At 37.2% G+C, this 18870-nt stretch overlaps 1 protein-coding gene across 3 annotated transcripts in view; it reads left to right on the top strand.

Moving 5' to 3' along the window:
- SEMA3A (semaphorin 3A) overlaps positions 1-8098 on the top strand; it is a 215972-nt gene extending 207874 nt beyond the window's left edge. For all 3 annotated transcript variants that reach the window (XM_018562368.1, XM_018562367.1, XM_018562366.1), the window contains exons 16-17: positions 3587-3729; positions 6964-8098. In XM_018562368.1, the coding sequence (XP_018417870.1) occupies positions 3587-3729; positions 6964-7419 (599 nt within the window). In that variant the 3' untranslated portion in view covers positions 7420-8098. The remainder of the gene's footprint in view (positions 1-3586; positions 3730-6963) is intronic.
- Positions 8099-18870: the final 10772 nt, after the last annotated feature.

Here is an 18870-nt window from a genome sequence, read left to right as displayed (position 1 = left end):
GCGGCTCACTGCTTTCCCGTCTCAGCCGCCGCGGCTCAGCCTGGCCAGCTGAGTTTGTGACATCGGCTGACACCTCGTTTTCCCACTCCGGTCCGGGCAGACACCTACTCTCTTCCCACCTGCTAGCTGTGGACATCGCATCAAACAGACTGTGGAGAACATTCTGTGAGAGACACCAGGGCATATAGGCTCACATCCCAACTGTAAGTCATCAATTTGTCCCCTTTTATATGACTAATCAGTTTTGGTTGTCTGTATTGCACACTGATATACATTTTTCCAAGTTCAGCACATTGGGCCATTACTCTTATCATAGGTAGTCGCGCTCCTCAAAAACGAGTTTTCTGTGCATGATGGGGGCAGTCATGCGGAAATCGAATTGATAATTGTAAGGTGGATGGCCACCTTTATACTGACAGCAACCACTAGAAAGAAACTAGCCCAAAATCTAGCTGGTTAGACACACAGGCAGATGCAAATCTTGCATACAATCTGATGCACTGGTATAATGGTTGTGTTTCACTAGGTGATACACACATGCTTCTGAGATTCCCTAAACTGGCCCATGAGCTAGAATCTACACTTTCTCACCTCTTCCACTGCCCATTTACACATCAGACACACAGAGCCCTGTCTGTCAATAAGACCCCTGCCTATGATAACTTCCACACACTGGTACTAATCTACATGCATACAAGTTTGCTGTCCCCATTCTCTGTCAACCAACTGCTGCAATACAGAGAACAAGAGGGCACAGCCACATGATACAATCTCACACAGACTAGCAGAGACTTACAACTAGGGATGAGCTATAAGTTCATTTTAAACACAGGTTTAGCTGTGTTGAGCTTCTGTTAATAAAGCAGGCATCTACTTCTGAATACTTTAAATTAGTAATGTGAATTAATATACCTTTAAAGATAGGCTTATATTTCCTTAAAGTACAGTATATATAAAGGCAAAAAATAACCTGATGGGATATTAATTCTTCCTACTCTATTAAAAAAAAAAGTTTTGGCCGTACATACACTTGTTTCTGTTAAGTATAAGATAAAAATAAACTTCCTATCCCAATCTCAAGAGTCATATCTATACTGTATATGAGAGTAAATCTGATCAAACCAAATTCCAAGCAGGATTTATTATACTAAGAGTGTATACTATGTATACTAAGAGTGCTAAAAGTTACAATTTTGAGCTGTTCCCTTTAATGTTACAGTATAAGCATATGCTGATTTTATATGCTTATGCAAGTATTTTTGAGTTCAAAACAATGGCTCTGTCCTTGGCTAGGTGGGGAAAATATCCAGAATAAAGAATTATTTACTTTTGGTCATAATTGTTTTCTGACCAGAACCACTTTATTGTGAAAAAAGAACAGAGTAAATATCTCTCTACTTGTGTGGCACAGGAGCAGAACACCTTCACTTGTAGAGTTGTTGTGCTTTTCTCACACTCTTTAATTACCGCTAGCAGGTTACGTAAGAAATGTGACCTTGTTACTCCATGTTCTGGTGGTCCCTCTTTATTGGGCATTGTAAATTGTTTTGTTATGCTTTAGCGTTTTTATCATCTAAGGTGTGATGTTCATGCTTTATGTCAGTCATCAATTGTGTGGCATGTTTAGAAGATTTGGAAGTATAAACACCATTTTCAGTAAAGTAGGGCAAGAGGATAATAGCCTGTAATTGCAAACTGATTTTTTACAACATGATTAATACTCAGGAAACTCTGCTCCAGTGAAAGGAAATAATTAGCAGGACAATTTAAACAACAGTGTTTGTTCTTCCAATTCATGGAATACAAATATATTATGGAAATAATTGATTGAAGATTGCTTCCTCAATAACATTGCCACTGATTGTAAATCTTCCCCCATAAATCTGCATATAACAATAATCCATTGCAGTATATTACACAAAACATGTTTGTAACCATTCAAACATTAATTCAGTTCAAATTAAAAGAAAACTTAAGGCATGATTATAGATATTGTAAACTATACGTCCCAATTTTCTTGTAAAGAGAAAACTGAACACCAATGTCGCTGCTTTTATGAAGGCTCTGTTATAATAGATTCTCTAATTTATAGGTCTAGGCTTTCCCCATGTGGACAATTATGAAGTCTACAAAGTGAAACATTTGATGAAGTCATGATGAATATTTAAGTCCATTGTGCTATTGTACCTAGTTGTTTTTGGTTTTTTTTTTGCATTCCAAAGCCACTGAAAAATTGCCCTGTACTTCATCATATTCCTATTATTTATCGATTTCCATTGTACAAAGAATGCCACAAGTGTGTTCACACAAAAGTATTTATCTGCAGAGGGAGTTAAAAATGCAGTTTAACTTTTTAAACCTAATGAGTTAATGATATCCAATGAATTATCTGTTAGGTGCATTATTTTAGAGTACGTTGAGTCGTTTAATTGTAAATTTTAATAAAAACAGGTTAAAAAAAGAGGGGAGAGCTGTTCTAAAACTTATGACCAATTGTGTGTGTATATATGTGTATATGTGTGCTGTGTGTGTGTATTGTGAGGACCCCAGGGGAAAACAGGCGTTTGTAGCACAGTCTGTTTAAAAGAAAACAGTTTTTATTCCTTGCACCGCAAAGAAAACAAATACTTTAGCTTCCTTCAGCAGTACAGCAAAAACGCAGGCTTTCTTAAGCAGAAACAGAAATATGCAAAGCAAAAGTCCTGCAACAGAATTGCACAGCCTTGTGCGTTTCGGTGGTCTCACCTAAACAAGTCCATCTGCATCCACACACAGAGAGTTTCTTTCCTGTCTTTCTCTGCTCCACACTCCTCTCTCTCTCATCTATGTTAAGCTGCCCATACACCTTACGAATATCGAACGATTTTCATATGCGATCGCGTTTCTCTCCATATATACTGTATTTATACACATACCACCTTTCTAGATGTAGTTTCACAAATGCAAGTTATGCTTCTGGTTTTAAACCTTTCACTTAGTGCAAGACTTTCAATCTGCTCAGAATGATTTGAAAAACTGATTGTATCAGATTAAAACTGAAAACAAATCACAAAATGAGTTTTTTCCAAAAAGAAAGAATGATTGTTTCATTTTTCAATACATTGAAAGCTGGAACCTAATTGGTTGCTGTTGACTGCAAGACCATGTTTGTGCTTTTTAATGCATTATCCCCAGTGTATCTAAAATCTCATGCAGTTATTGAGCAGATATGCTGAGTATATTCTCTAACGACCAACCACTAGAGGCGGTATCGACAAAGTTGTATGCATACAAAATATAGGATTCCTTAAAATGTATCTGCAGTCATTTTTTTTTACTTGTTCAACAGCATATGGAAGGTTTAAAACATTTGTCTATTTCTACTCTATCCGAAAATAAGAAAAATCTTGACATACAGTCTCAAAAATATTTTTTTATTTTGTGTAAAGCATGTTATAGGAAAAAATTAGATATTAATGGTTTAAGCAGGGCATTGCAAATTATGGTTAAGTATCATTTGTTTTAATTTTTGGTGACAGGAAAATGCAGGAAGATAAAATTTCCTTTTGTGAAAATATTTCTGACATTGTATGCTTCCTGTTTGCAGATGATCCACACAGACAGAACCTGGAAGAGAAGATAATCTATGGTGTAGAGAACAGTAGCACATTCCTGGAATGTAGCCCTAAATCACAGAGAGCTATGGTTTTCTGGCAGTTCCAGAAACAGCATGAAGACAAAAAGGAGGAGGTAATGGGACACTCACTGCTGTCAAGCTGCCTACAATAATGTTTGGCTTGTACATGAATTGCCTTTCACAACAGGTTCATTTGTTTTGAAATTTTGTAGCAACATATGTACTCAGATTTAAGCCAATGGTTTGTCTCATACAGAGGTCTTTATTTTGTAGCCACATAATTTTAAAAAAAAACTGTATTATACTAATTCTTCTAGTGCTCCCTTTTTAAATACCTTTCCTTGGTTCCTAAGCCGTCTATCCCTTTGTAAGCAAGCAGAGCCTTAGAGTATCTGTTAACGACAAAGACATATTCAGCCTTCATTACAAGTTTGGCAGACTTCCCACTGGTAATGAAGCACAACACCACAGAAGGGGAGGAAATGAACCAACATTTCCAGTCTGGCTTTCCAGTGGTCTCTTGAGGTCAGGGCTGAGATATGTAGCATAGACAGGAACAGCAGTTGATTGGGCTCTCACCCCTGTTTTTATGGGCACACCATGCATAATTTCCAATTTGCTTAGTTCATGTGACAGACTTGCACCATTTGTGGTCAGCCTAAATATAAACACCCAACAGAAAATGAAAATGACAGTCTCACATATTATTTCCTAGACTAATCATATCACAAAGGGGCAAAAAAAGCACAATAGGATAACAAAAGGGAAAAAGTCTTAAAGTGACTCTGCCTCTGTAAAAAAATTAAAATAAAGAGAGCCACTCTGCAAAAGAAGAATGTTTACACATGTCTTTTTGACAGGTGTGGTGTTAAATATTCACTTTCTTGAAGAGCTTCTGGAACTTCTGGGTGTTTTGGAAAGCATGTCCCCTGCTGGACACTGTGGTTCCCCTCACCAGTCACTACTTCGCTGCTGTGTCCTGCATATACAGGGTCACTTTAAAGGGAAAATCAAAGCCACCAGCAAAACATATTCATATCTGTTTACTGCTTTACCTGGCACTCCTCATGTGAGAGCAAAGACAAAGAGCTCAAGGAGAAATTGTGCAAGCTCAAACCAAACCAATTTGGAACATGCACAGGTTTAAATATTTTCTCCACACCCCAAAATGATAATACTGGCAATTGGCCACTGTGGTAGCCAGTGCTTGCATCATGGGTGATGGGGGGAGAGAGTCCCATGTTCTTCATATCCAGATGTTATGGGTACTTCTCCCTGCTTCAGATGGCTGAACACAAAGCAAGCGGAGAAAAAGGGGTGTCATTATTACAACTGGAGTGTCCTGCCATTTAAAGTGCAACACTAGTAAAACATTTTCGCCTTTAACATTGAGCCCATCACTATTGACCTCACACTGGGGCAGGGAGGGTCAGCAATGTCAGCAAGGCTGGATCTATTGCCAGCACAGTGCAGTGGTGGAGGTGGGGGGAAAAGTTGGATCACAGGTCTGGCTAACATAATTGAAAATATTTTAACAGGTAACACCGTTCACCTATTTATATTTCAACTTTGTGTTACACTGTTTGCCTCATAGTTTGCCTTTACATCAGAATAGCGTTACCATTCCTTTATCTGTAGTATAATTATAATAAGAGAACTTTCCTATTTGCAATGCATTTTATAGCACTACAGGGAATCCATTTTATTGACCCTTAATAATGCCATGGCATTGTGTTAAATTACTAACAGTGGAATTTTTCTAATTGCTTTTTAAGCCTTAGATCACTTTAAAATATAAACACATTTGACAATTCCTCTAGGTACAAAAACACAACACAAACAAGAAGCATTTCTCAACACCAGTTTACACATTACTTTTGTGACATTGTTAGAAAAAGGATACTGTGACCACCCTATCTGCAACGTGTTTATAAAACATTACAAGACTGTTAAATGGCTGGGTTTGCTTAACTGGGGTTTTAGAACAGCTTGGGAAAACAGGTCTGCCTTTGGCAATGTTCTTTTTCTGCAACTCTGTTGTTGCAATTGTATTTTTATTGAAGAAATCATGGTCAATTTGTAGAAAACATTTATGCTAGCTGGAGTTTTACATTATTTTAATTCATGACAATGCTCTAGTCTGGAGATATGTTACACATTTGAGATCAGGTTTGACCTGCAAACCTTGTAGTCAGAAAATTAGTGTGAATGATCTAGCGTTGTATTTTGTTGGAATATTCGTGCAGATCCGTGACCGCGTGCCTGACTGAATTTCCACTCGCCCTCTCTTTATTTCCACTCGCCAAATGCGAGCGGGCGAGTGGAAATTTTGAGCCCTGTTGTATTGTGTCAGATTTTGAATATTGTTACCTACAAAAAAAAATTCTTAGGAGTTATTACATGAATTGGATAGTTCTTTTATGGGATCTTCCACAGTCAAAATGGGGTTCTTTATTAATACATTGACTGTATTGTTATTGCTTATTATGCATTGTATAACATTATTTTAAAGTTTTACTACCTTATTAAAGGGCCAGTCCATGCAAAAGTGATATCTTAGTTATAGATGGTGCATGAAGGCATGAGTCAGCCCATGCCATACTTTCTCTGTTCCTGTCCAATTTAGAGGTTTAAGTGCTCACCCATTTGTGTGTCCATGTACCTCCTGTTGCATTTTCCAGAAAATAGGATATAAACTCCAACAGGGACAGTGGGACCTGCTCAATATGGCCAAAGCAAGAATGCAGACCTAGAGTTCTCATCAACCAATATAACAAGATATCAGATAATTTGATTGTTTTATCTTCCAAAAACTGAAATGCCTGTTTTGGGAGAACTGGGATTTTAAATTATAGCATAGGTGTAAAATCTAAAGCTATCTTGTTTTCCCTCTACCCTTATCCTGCCTGTTTCTATGATAAATATGTAGGTTTGCTCCAGATAGAAAAGTTAAAATTGGCCCAAGGAGAGCTTCTAAAACTTAGGATTGAATTCTTAAGTGGCATGGCGATAGCAATTCCCTTCCTGTAATACTGATAGTCTGATTCCTCCTGTATAGTTTTATCTTAGTTTGTTTTACACTATATTATACAGTTTTTGTTGAATATACTTGTGTGTTACTCTTGGATATCTGTCTGAATGTGTATGTACTCCTTTGTGGCTGATATAAATAAAGAATTTCCAACAAAATCTAAAGCTACAAAGACTTTTATCACTAGCCAAGGCCAAAAAGAGCATTTTCATGAGACATTTTATTAATAATCTAATGATGCCTGTTGCTTGTATGCAGTAGCACAATATAAATTGCAGCTGACAGGATAACTGTAGTCTTCTTTTCTTTATTATAGATAAAGATGGATGATCGTATAATAAAAACAGACCATGGGCTACTCCTTCGAACTCTGAAAAAGAGGGATTCAGGGGTGTATTACTGTAATGCAGTAGAACATGGATTTGTACAAGCTCTTCTTAAAGTAACTCTGGAAATTATTGACACTGAACATTTAGATGAGCTTCTGCACAAAGATGAGGACGGAGAAAACCATAAGCACAAAGAACCATCAAACAGCATGTCTCCAACACAGAAAATATGGTATAGAGACTTCATGCAACTGATAAGTCACCCAAATCTCAACACAATGGATGAATTCTGTGAACAAGTATGGAAACGAGACCGCAAGCAACGTCGACAAAAAAATATTAACACCCAAGTTAGTTCCAACAAATGGAAGCACCTACAAGAAAACAAGAAAGGCAGAAACAGGAGGACCCATGAATTTGAAAGGGCGCCAAGGAGTGTCTGATTTGAATTACCTCTTCAAACCTCATCTGAGCAGGATTTGTATAGACATTAAACTGGAAAAATGCAATATTCATGAATATTTTCATGGCATTATTTGGATGTTTACAGAGTGGAAAGTTCCACAATTTTCCACTGTTTAAATAAAATACATTAGTAACTTTCCAAATAGACTTAGACTATATAGTCAAAATGTAAAAGTTTTAAAGACAAAGTGTCTCGGCTTGGTTTTCCCATTTCTGAAACAATTCTCATCCGTTGATTTTTGTACTTCCTTCCTTTCCCAAGAAGAAACTGTAAGTTTACCATCCTGCCATTGAAATGAGAATTGCTTAGCATCAGTCATCAACATCGTCCCACAACTAGGAATGAGTTTGATATCCTTGCTACCATTGCGTAAAAATGAAGAGCCCATTGGATACATATATATATTTTCCTAACATAAGAAGATGTGATGGTGCCTGGGAATACACAAAGAAAGGAATAGCTGCAAGAAGACTGAGTTCAATAAACAGCAAACAAGTTGGGCTTACTGATCTACTACTGATAACTCAACCAGCTTTGACCTGAAGTTGCAATGTACTTTAATTTAAATGACAAATATGCAGTAAATTTAAGAAGCTTTTCTTTTTTTTTGCCCTCTATAGTTGTAGCACAGACTTTAATTTTTTTTGCACGTATTATTTCACAACAAATATATTTTTTATTTTTTTTTTGTTTAACATTTTAGTTTTAAAAAGCAACACATTGAATTGGTGACGATTGATCATAGAAATGGTAATATTTGCAAATTTAAGGTAAAATTAAAAAAATCGTAGGCAGTGCCCTATGACTATTCAGAAAACAAATATTCTGAATGAAAGGTGTTTTGGATCCAATAAAAAAATGGCTAAAAATGAAAAGTACAGAATCTCCTGTATATTGTGGCAAATTAAATAAACTGCATTTATTTTGGTTTAATAATTGTGCCACATGTATGTTCTAAATTCATTTATGTATTCAGAGTTCACAAACCATGCATAGCAGAGAACACAGGTATAAATTCATAAAAATTGAGAAAACAGGAAACTGTGTATTAAGTAGAACGACTGAATTCCAGTTCCATTTTTTTTTACTTTAAATTAGAAAATGAATTTAAGCCTTTAGCCCACTTGTACTCTTATTGTACTGTTGCTATAGTTTTATTACATTGGGCCCTAGGTGCCTGGTATAACTGCTCTGTGAACTGTAATTGAACGGATGTCAATATTTGTTTATTTCTTTTAATGTTATTTTAAATAGACCTTGTTATTTGTTATTTAATGGATGTGTTTCAATTAACATCCCTTTGTCCCTGGTCAATTTAATATATTTGTATCCAGTAGTTACCTGAAGCAGAGTTAGAGTCTATGGGAAATTAATGGGCACTAATTATCCACTATTGGGTTTTGTTTCACACATATAAAAAATAAGAATAAACTTTTTATGAAAGCCTACATTGATATTGATATGAGGCCAAAGAGGCTGTGTACTATTCACTAAACAACACACTAAATATGCATCTAATTAGCAAAAAAGCAATCTTCAAAGTGCAGTAGCCCATGGCAATTAATCCAAATATATAATTCTCTGGTCTGAGTACCCTAGATTCATTATGCTATGGGTTATGACATTTTCTGCATTATCATCATTGTTTGCACTGCTTCTTTTCAAAATATATGTATTAATATATTTAAATATTAATACTTAAAGGAGATCTATTGACTCCCAGATATATATTCAGATGAAATATGTGAACTGTTTAACTTCCAAAAGGATTTGCATTCTGTTAAGCCTGTCTCACACTTTTCCTACACCACACAAGTCAGAAAACATCCCTATTTTGTAGTTAGGTTTTGCAGCTTCTTGTGTTACCTCTGCACTTCCTTCTTGCTGATTAAACAATAAATGAGGATCATCACACTAATGAGCAGGTAAGTGAGTGAGAAAACTGCAAAAATGAGCAAAGAAGTAAAGGTATATTCTTTCTTGAAATGCAGTGTGACTGAATGTCAAATGTGTGCAGCACAAGACTGGCTAAATAGAACCATAAATTCCTTGCCAATTACAACAGTTGAAATGTATGTATTTCAACTGTGTTTTAGTGCTTTGTAGTTAATTATTGTTCCGTAATTAAGTTATTAATAAAAACATAATTTGCAAAATCGAAACCATGCAACAAAACACACAATTCAGATGATTCCACTAAGAAAATTTTGAGTTAATTATTAAGTTTGTCTTATGAATTGTGAGTGTACATATACTACATTTGGACTGTAGTCAATGCAGTCATTGCCACATTTTATTCACTATAAGAGGGTAAAATTTACAGTTCACAGGGGAAATATATATTGGACATGTGTTACATTGGCACAATTAATAACCTGTTTTTTTTAGTTACCTCTAAGGAAATACAGAGTGAAAAGTTTTAATACGAATTTATAATCCATATTTATTAAATATAATTTACATGAGTTACACTGAGCGATATCAACATGTTCTTTTTTTATCAGTATTGTTCAATAGTATTTTATTTTTTTATGTAATTGTAATTTTATTGTCACTGTAATTTAGTAAATCATAAAGTAAGACTGTTCTTACACCACTATAGTACCGTGAGAGTATCAGTGGATTCAAACTGGGCAGAAAATCAGATCCACACTGCTTAGTTTAAATCTGAATGTTCTGTAAGTGTGTGGTCTTTGTTGCTGCATTACACATTGAAGGTTGGGTTGGTATAGCCACTATACTTGGGTCACCGAGGATTTAATATATAATACATTATATTTTTCAAGGGTTATATGTTCAAAACAGAATGTAGTTTTTTAGCAGCCAGAGTAAAACTCTTCAAGCACAGGTTTGCTCTTAGGAAATATCTATGGAGGCTCTAAGCACACTATTTTTACATGTATATGTCTACAATACATTTTTTCAATCCTTAGTTGACATTTCATAATATAAGATAAAATGAAAAGTATAGCTTAAAACAGCTTTATAGTTTTTTTAACCCGTGATGTAAATGGGGAAATTGTCAAAATGTCACTGCGCACACATGGCGTCATGTGATGTCATTTGCTTTGCCTCCAAGATGATGGTGCACATGTGCAGAATGCATGACAGTGCAGAGGTGCATTGCAGCAAGGAAATATCCCTACAATTTTGTCGGGATCCACCTGCTGCCTGATTGACAGCTGGCTCTGCTTCTTTAGAGCCAGCTATGCCTGCCCCCATCCCCTGTCTGTCCCTTCAGTCAGCGCTGGAGGAACAGAGAGGGAAGGGTGAAATCCCTGCAGGGAGCCGTGACTGACAGTCACTGCTCTCTGCAGGGAGAAGACTGTCAGTGGAGCAATCCGCTGTTCTTGATCACTCTGCTCTCGATCTATAGAGCTAACATGTGGCAACTGAAGTTTCACATGCTGGCTCTAAGTATTGGGAAAAGTACTTTTACTAGAAACCGTTAAAAGAGAACTATGGGGTAAATGTTTTTCCCCATAGTTCTCTTAAGGGTCGTGGGAGGACATATACTAGCATCCTCCCGTGACCCAAAGCTCAGTATATTGCGAGCTACAGCTTGTGGTATAGTGAGACCGCTGCAGCCATGATGGATCCCGACATTACTGTTGAGATCCACCCAACTGCGTGAGTGACCGCTGGCTCTGCCTATCTAGAGGCAAAGCCAGCTGTACCCACCCCCTCCCTTGTCCGTTCCTCCAGTCAGCACTGAAGGATCGGAGCGGGGAGGGGGGAATCCCTGCTGGGAGCCATGACTGGCAGTCACAGCTCTCTGCAGGGAGATAATCGAGAAGTGAGCGAGCAACGGTATGTGTTCGCTCACTTCCTGATCTATTGAGCCGACGTGTGACAGAGTTTTATTGTCACACGTCAGGTCGAACTATGAGGAAGAGTGATTTTCACTCGCCTCTTAATTCTCCTTTAATAGAAATTTGATAGGTAATATGGGATAATAATATTTGCCTTAAAGAGGGCCTGTCATCACAATACACATACTTGGCTGATCATATGCAGTAAAAGTAGGCAATACACTGTTACCAAAGCTATCTGTGTGATATCAGTCCATTCTTTAGCATGCACCCCCACACCCTTACATCCCCACAGTTCCAGCAGCTACTCAGGAAGCCTTGCATGAGACTCTGTGTGAGATCAAGAAAAGCATGCCATATACTTTTTTAGTGCTGGCCCTGACTCATAGGATACCAATGCAGTCATGTGAATGCTAGCATTCGTATGGTTTTGACAGATTCTGTTGGATTGTACAGTTCATGTCCAGGTGTCAAAAACCTGCATGTTTTGATTAGTGGATAGGATGAGCAGGCAACAAAGTCAAGTGTAACTAAAAGAATGCCCTCTTAACCCTCCACTATATACAATTTTGTATTGTTTAGTGGAGTAGTTGTTCCCATAAAAAAATATCTTAAAAGGTACCATCTGCTTGAATGAAGATGAAAATACACCACAGCCAAAGCTGCTGCAGGAATTTTTCTTTGCTCTAAACAGGGTGATTATGAGAAAATTAAATCCCCCACTGCAGATTAATATGCTAACTCCCGGGCATGTTTGCAGTTACATCACATGTAACGGCACATCTGTTCTGAGAAACGATGTAATGATCAAATTCATGCTGTGTAAAATGAACAGTGAGCTATTCATGATTTTACCCAATTTCACACGGTGCTAGAGGCATTTAAGGGATTTGGGATGCCACTAATGTTCAGTTTCTTTTATTTTGAAATACAAGTACAGTTTTACTTTAATAGGTCTGTAAAAAGTAGTTTTTCCTGCATATGATTATCATTTATTCACTGTGTCATTAACAGGTTAATGAGATGTAGGCTTAAAGCTGAACTCTCAGCAGATATTAAAAATATTTAAAAACCTCCCACAAATGAATATCAGCTACACATGTGAATGCAGCTATATATTAACGAAATAATAAAATATAATTTGACTTGGTTTCATCCTCCTGTAATCACCTCTACAGAAGAACTCTTTACCTTCACTGCATAGCTTAGCTTTAACAAATGCATTTGTTGGTTGACAACCTTGCTTTCAGTACCTGGGACATAGTTGTTTTTTTAGTGAAGAGAAACAGAGTCCATAACCCACTGGTGATAATGATTCTGCATTCTTGAAGATATCAGTAATGGCTTTTGTCACAGCCACTTTTGTTAAATGCTAATGTATCCAATTACCACTATAAATGATTGCTATCAATATCTTAATTTGTTGTACTTTGGTTTTGGAACAGCAAAATGTGGAAATGTTTTACCTACGGCAAGGCATACTATGGGTCCAAAACATTAACCTTATTCAGAATATTTGACTCTTTCTTTCTAATAATGCCTCCTGAAATGGTTGCAGTAGCACAATGTGGTTTCCAATCATAACATTGACACTTGTGTGTTGACACAACAGTCTTACAAATTCCAGCTTTGTTTTACCGTCATCATGGCCTGTGGTAAGTAGCACAGCTGGGCAACGTACGGTAGTTAAATACACTTGCTCTAAAATAAAAAGTCAAACTATATGGAGCTGGAAATCACACAACTGTATGTACATAGTACTGCACATCTTTTTAAACCGTCTTCCACTTTCATATTCATACATTATAAAACATGAGTAATCTGTACTGATCAACCAATGGCTGCAGAGATTGCAAAACTGAAATTGTGCAAAATGTGGCTGAGCATTTACTGTACAGATCCATGGCCCACTGAGAGCAACTACTGTATGTAAAAAAGACCTCAAAGAAGCTAATTGCATGTGAAACAAGCAGTTTCTTATCCCATTTTATGCAGTATTTAGTGATATCAATGGTATGTGTTTAAATAGTTTGTTTTTGCTACCTAAACATTAGCCAAAAGAGATGTAAATATTTTTAAATATTTAGGGAAGGTACAGTATAATGTACTGATATCCATAGGTACTCCATTTCAATGTGCTCACGTACAGTATGACCATACAGTACAAAAGCCCAAACGTCAGCTGAATACCATGGCCTACCAGTGGTCATTTTGCTGTTTTAGGTGTTTTCTTTTTCTATCAAGAGGCCTAAGAACAAAGTGTGTATGTTTCATTGCTATATTTATCAATACATTGTATGAGAAAATTGAAAACTGGAGAGGAAATGTATTAAGACTTGCTGCTGTAAATTATTCATTTTGGCATGTATTCAGTTGTTAAATAAACATTTCTTCAAAATAATGGAATGTTGATTTGTACTTGTTTGTTGTTGATACAAAACATTAACAATTCCCTTTAAATGCCTGCTGATTGGCTAAATACTTGTTAAAGTTACAACCAGCAATTTTATTCCAAGCAACCTTTCAAAACAGCAATATGAATACAATGTTGACATTACCTTAACTTTCCAAAGTTGCATGCATGTTACCGTTACCGTTTGGGGAGATACTGATGAACAAGAATGTACATATCAGATATCCTGATTAAAGAACAATTTTGTGTTTGGGTCGACCAGGAGTGTGACCCAAAAGCAATCTCTTTACAGTTTATAAAACGGTGAATGATTTGGCCAGTTCACCCACTCATCAAACCTCTGTCTGTGTCCTAGCATCCAATGACGTACAGCATCATTGGTTGAAAAAACACCCCTGGGCAAACAATAACAAAAACAGTTACACCGCGCTATCACCCCTTATCATTAAACCCTTTTCACCAAACCCTACAATTCTAAATAATTAATCGATGTTCAAATCAAACAAAAAACATGTTTGTATATCAAAGTGTCCACAAATTACTGTGATCTATGTGTAAAAATCTCAGACGAGAATATATGTATATACTAGGTGTATACATGTTCGTGGTGTGTTTATAAGGTTAGTAAATCAACCCCCAGATGTCAGCGTTATTCCTCCCCTTTGAAAAAGGCTTCAATCACCTGTAGCATCGCTAGCAATACTTAGCAGTATCAGGGAAACAACTCCAAAAAGGATCCAAGGTAGAATATCCCAAAATGAAAAAATAAAAGGCACATAGCATAAAATCTTTAAAAAATGTAATTAGCACAAAATAAAAGGAACTTACAAAAAGATAAAAACAACACATCAGATAAGGATCAATGCAAAAAATCTTTCAGAAATCCACTATTAATTGCTCGATCTAAAACAGCCAATAGGTATAGCACCGTGCACACTCTCTCCCGACTAGTTTCGTCAATCCAGACTTTGAATTCAATGTTTTAAAGATTTTATGCTATGTGCTATAGTGCGGTGTAACTGTTTTTGTTATTGATACAGCTACATGTGTTGCTAGGACACAGGCAGCCCCACAGCATCATTGGTTATTATGGTGTAACCATTGCATCCTAACAACCAATGAAGCTGTGTTTCTAGCAACCTAGAAACCAATGACACTGCATGTGTTGCACAGCAACATTGGTTACTAGGACAAAGACAGCCCTTGGTTAAGTTTGTTTGGATATTCGCCAAGCCCCGATTTCATGCTTGATTCAGCAAATGTCCAAGCCAGCTGAACCTGGCTAGTTTTCTTATCATTAATCATTAAAAATATTTACTGACTGTATAGTTTGATACTCTAGCCATTAGTAAAGCAAGGATGACAGAGCTTGCACCTTTTAAAATCAGTCTTAGGTTCCCAGTCTTTAGCTGATTGGTGCTTATAATGCGTCAGGAGCAGTGCTTAAAGTAGATCTATGCCCAGTCATTAAAATGTCATTCTTTTTTTTTTTCCAAAGCAAATTTTTATTTGGTTTTAACAGAACATCACGCACATGGAGTGCATCAGGAGTACAACGTGTACAGTACAAATAAAAGTGGGATACATGTAAATCAAAAATGAAGAGATACAGGCATTTGTCATTATGAAGTAGGGGATGATGCGGTTGTCAAAACATTTATCAAAGGTGCTATGACTCATTACATTGCAATAAACACAAACCGCTGGAGGTATAGGGGGAGGGGAGAAAAGAGAGGAAGAAGTAGAAAAGACAGACAGAGGTAAAGAAAGGATGTCATTCTTATGTTCATGTTTATTCTAAGGCTTTCAGCAAAATAATTCCTAGTGAATTTGTCATGAAAGTCCTTGTTCAGACATTCCCAGTTATCAGGTGATAACTGTCTGCCAGTTGTGCTTCAGCACTGTCAGCATCACACCCATTCTGCCACAAACCTGTACCCCTGCGGTATAACTATTGACCATGTTGACTCACATTGCACAGGCATGGCCCACCATTGTCACTATCAGGAAGCCAGACTGACGGGATGCTGGAGCAAGAGCATGTAGACGAGAAGGGGCTCAAAGTGCCTAGAGGAGCCCAGCAGCACTGAGAAAGGGCCTAGAGGAGCCCAGCAGCACTGAAAAAGTTGATACACAGTGCTTTAGCACACAAAGGGGTTGATTTACTAACCTTATAAACACGCCACGAACAAGTATACACCTCTGTAGTGTGTTCCCTCCCAGCAGGATCTATTGGTGGAATCTAGACACCTTTGTAGTGTGTACACACCCAGCAGGTGTGTTGTGCAAAGCCCTGCATGAATTGCAAGGTAATGTTGTGTAAATTAGCTCTACATTGTGTTGCTTGCGTTGATAAATGCAGGAATGTAAATGCATGAGCTAACCATTTTTGTCTAAACTGTGAAGCAGCATTATATATGCATCATGTGCATGATTTTTCCATATATGGCATTAGTGGAAATATGCTTTTAGAGACTTTTTGGTTGATAAATATGTGTTGCTGTGTAAAAATCACCCGCACCGGGGGGCGTGTCCGGCCGCCGATCGTAATGGCCGCACTGAAGTAGTACTCGGCACTTACCGGTCTCCTCAGCGACAAAAAACATCGCAACAGCGAGCGATCCTAGCTACTACCAGCGGTAACATAGCTTCCTTATCCTGCTCCATCAGGTACGAACATGCCAAAGAGAGGTAAAGGGCTCCAGAAGCCGCCACGGCTCAATTAGTGTTTACCGTCCTCTTCTAACTATCCTTTCTTTCTTCATGACTCATCTTCAAAGATTCTGAACCGTCCTGTTGCTCAACCTACTATAGCTACCCCTTTAGATTCCATAGAGGAGCTAGAACGAGCACACCTTACTTAGTAAAGCAATGTTATATACTATACTGTACCAATATACAAGTTATTTTCGAAATGTACGCAATTGTGCTATGTTATGCATTCTTCTTTCTGTAAATTGAAAATGCTTAATAAAGAAATATTGATTAAAAAATCACCCGCACCTGGTGCGTGCGTGTGTTTAGGTTAGTAAATCACCCCCAAAGTGTCACCCAGTTAGGGTTTAGATCTGCTTTAGTATGTTTAGATTGCATTGCAGGCCTCTTTGATGAAATATTCTTTAGACTAGCTAAGCAACCATTAAAATATTCCTGTGTATTACTGTGAAGCCTTAGATTAAACATTAGAAGTTTTGTTGACGTCTACTTCAGTGGCCAGTAATTTTACTATAAAAAGGGTGACCTGTTTCTGATAGTTTTTACACTGTGTTTGTCTCCACATCTGGGATGGAGGAATCAAAATCACACCATGCTAAGTTAACATATTACTTAAATCACACTTCTCAGTGGCATTATTTATTAGTAGTAGTTATGTGTTTAAACTCACAGGTTCTGCAATAGCAGCCATGGTATGTTAAAACATAACCGGTATTGTCTCACCCCTCACTGCACTGCAGGACAGATTTTCTCTGTGTGTCCTATTTAGTTTGACATTAAGTACGTGTACTTAATGGATTGCTGTAGCTGCCCGCACTGATAAGGATCTCTTTAAAGTCATGGCGATAAGAGTGTTTTGCATCCATGTAGAATTCCTTCACATGACAATGGAATTCCAAGTGGCAGCAAAGTAATGTGAATCACTGCCTTTTTCATGGGCAAACAGACTGATACTCATAATATTTATTGCAAATGGATGGAATTCGGAATAACTACAGAGCAATTTTTCTGATTCGTAGCAGTATGGGCAGTCTGAGAGATCACCTTTTGGTTCTCCTAATAAGTGCTCACATTGTATGTAAAATTAAATAGGAAAAACCAAGCATGTTTGCTCTGCAAGTCTTGTCTAGAAAAAGATTGGGCCCACTTGGATGGGATGTTCTGGTTGAGAAATACAATTTTTCCCCAGGGAGAAAAAAAAGAGAAGAAAAAAGAACCAAAATGATGCAGGCTAGGTATGATATCCACTAAGGGATCATTCAAATCTTGTTACTTGTCTAAGAACATTTTCAAAATCATAAAGATTATGAAGCCTAACTTCAAAAACATTTTTTTAGTGAGATAGGGATAGATCTTCTGTGAACGTTTGTCACATACGGCCTGTGTCCTCAGAGAGATTTTTCTCTCCTTCCTCTTCCTGTTCTGACACCTCTCATGTGGACAGGAAGTAAAGCAAAACTTCCTTTGTGTGGACACAAAGGGCTATAAAATGTTGACTAAGGTTTGAAACTTTCCTCACTCTATTAGAAAATTTGTTTCTATTGCTCCCTGTGTCCCCATTGGAAGGGTTTCTTCTCCCCTTGTGTTCTACCTGTTATGTGCCAAATATACAGTAGTTATGCTTTAAGCGACACTGTAATATAAAAAAGCTGAAGTTTTAAATAAAAGGCACCTCAGGAGACAGAAACATTTAATACTTTGCTTTTATGGCTAAATATCCAGCTATTTTGACAGGCAACACTCCTACACTTGCGGGTACTGTTTGACCTTTCTGCTACCTTCTGCTTCCACATGTTCCTACTGGCTGTTCCTCATTATGATGGGCAGCCTCACTGCCCAATAGGAATGTGGATGAGGCAGAGGGGCAGGCATGCTCATTTTATAACTGTCTAAGCTTTTCTTATCAGAAAGGCTGGGGATTCAGCTTTAAAAGAAGTTTATGCTGCTGCAGGTATATACAAGCAGTTTATGCTGCTGCAGGTATATACAGTTACCTTACAACCTTGTGCTATATATCTGGAGACTTTTTTTATGACAGATTATTTTAATCATGATTGTTTGAATATGATTCTGTTTCCTGTGATCTAACTGAATGAGTCAATGTACAGAATAGAAAAGTTCCATTAAACATAGGAGTAAGACATCTTAGAATTTTAAACATATTTTAAAACAGTGCTTATGTTGTTTAAGAAAAAAAGAAGTCTTCAGAAAGATTAATTAGAAATGCCAGACCTTAGGGCTAAATATCGCACAGATTGTTTCCAAGCTGTAGTTATTGCCATGTGGCCTGGTGTTCCTAACATTGCCATTAGTGAAAGAACAATGGTGTTTTCAAACACACAATTTCAATGCCAGCCACCAGCCCTAACCAAGCAATGAAGATGTTGGCATAGTTAATTATAATCTGTGCAACTTCCTCAAGTACAAATCCTTTTTAATAAAACTCTTAAACAATGTGCCATTATAACCTTATAGAACAAAAGGCACA

Source organism: Nanorana parkeri, unplaced genomic scaffold (genome assembly GCF_000935625.1).
Source record: "Nanorana parkeri isolate BGI_ZX_2015 unplaced genomic scaffold, ASM93562v1 scaffold574, whole genome shotgun sequence".
NCBI lineage: Eukaryota > Metazoa > Chordata > Amphibia > Anura > Dicroglossidae > Nanorana > Nanorana parkeri.
Note: the sequence above shows the minus strand (reverse complement) of the source record. Positions and strands in the feature narration are given on the sequence as shown.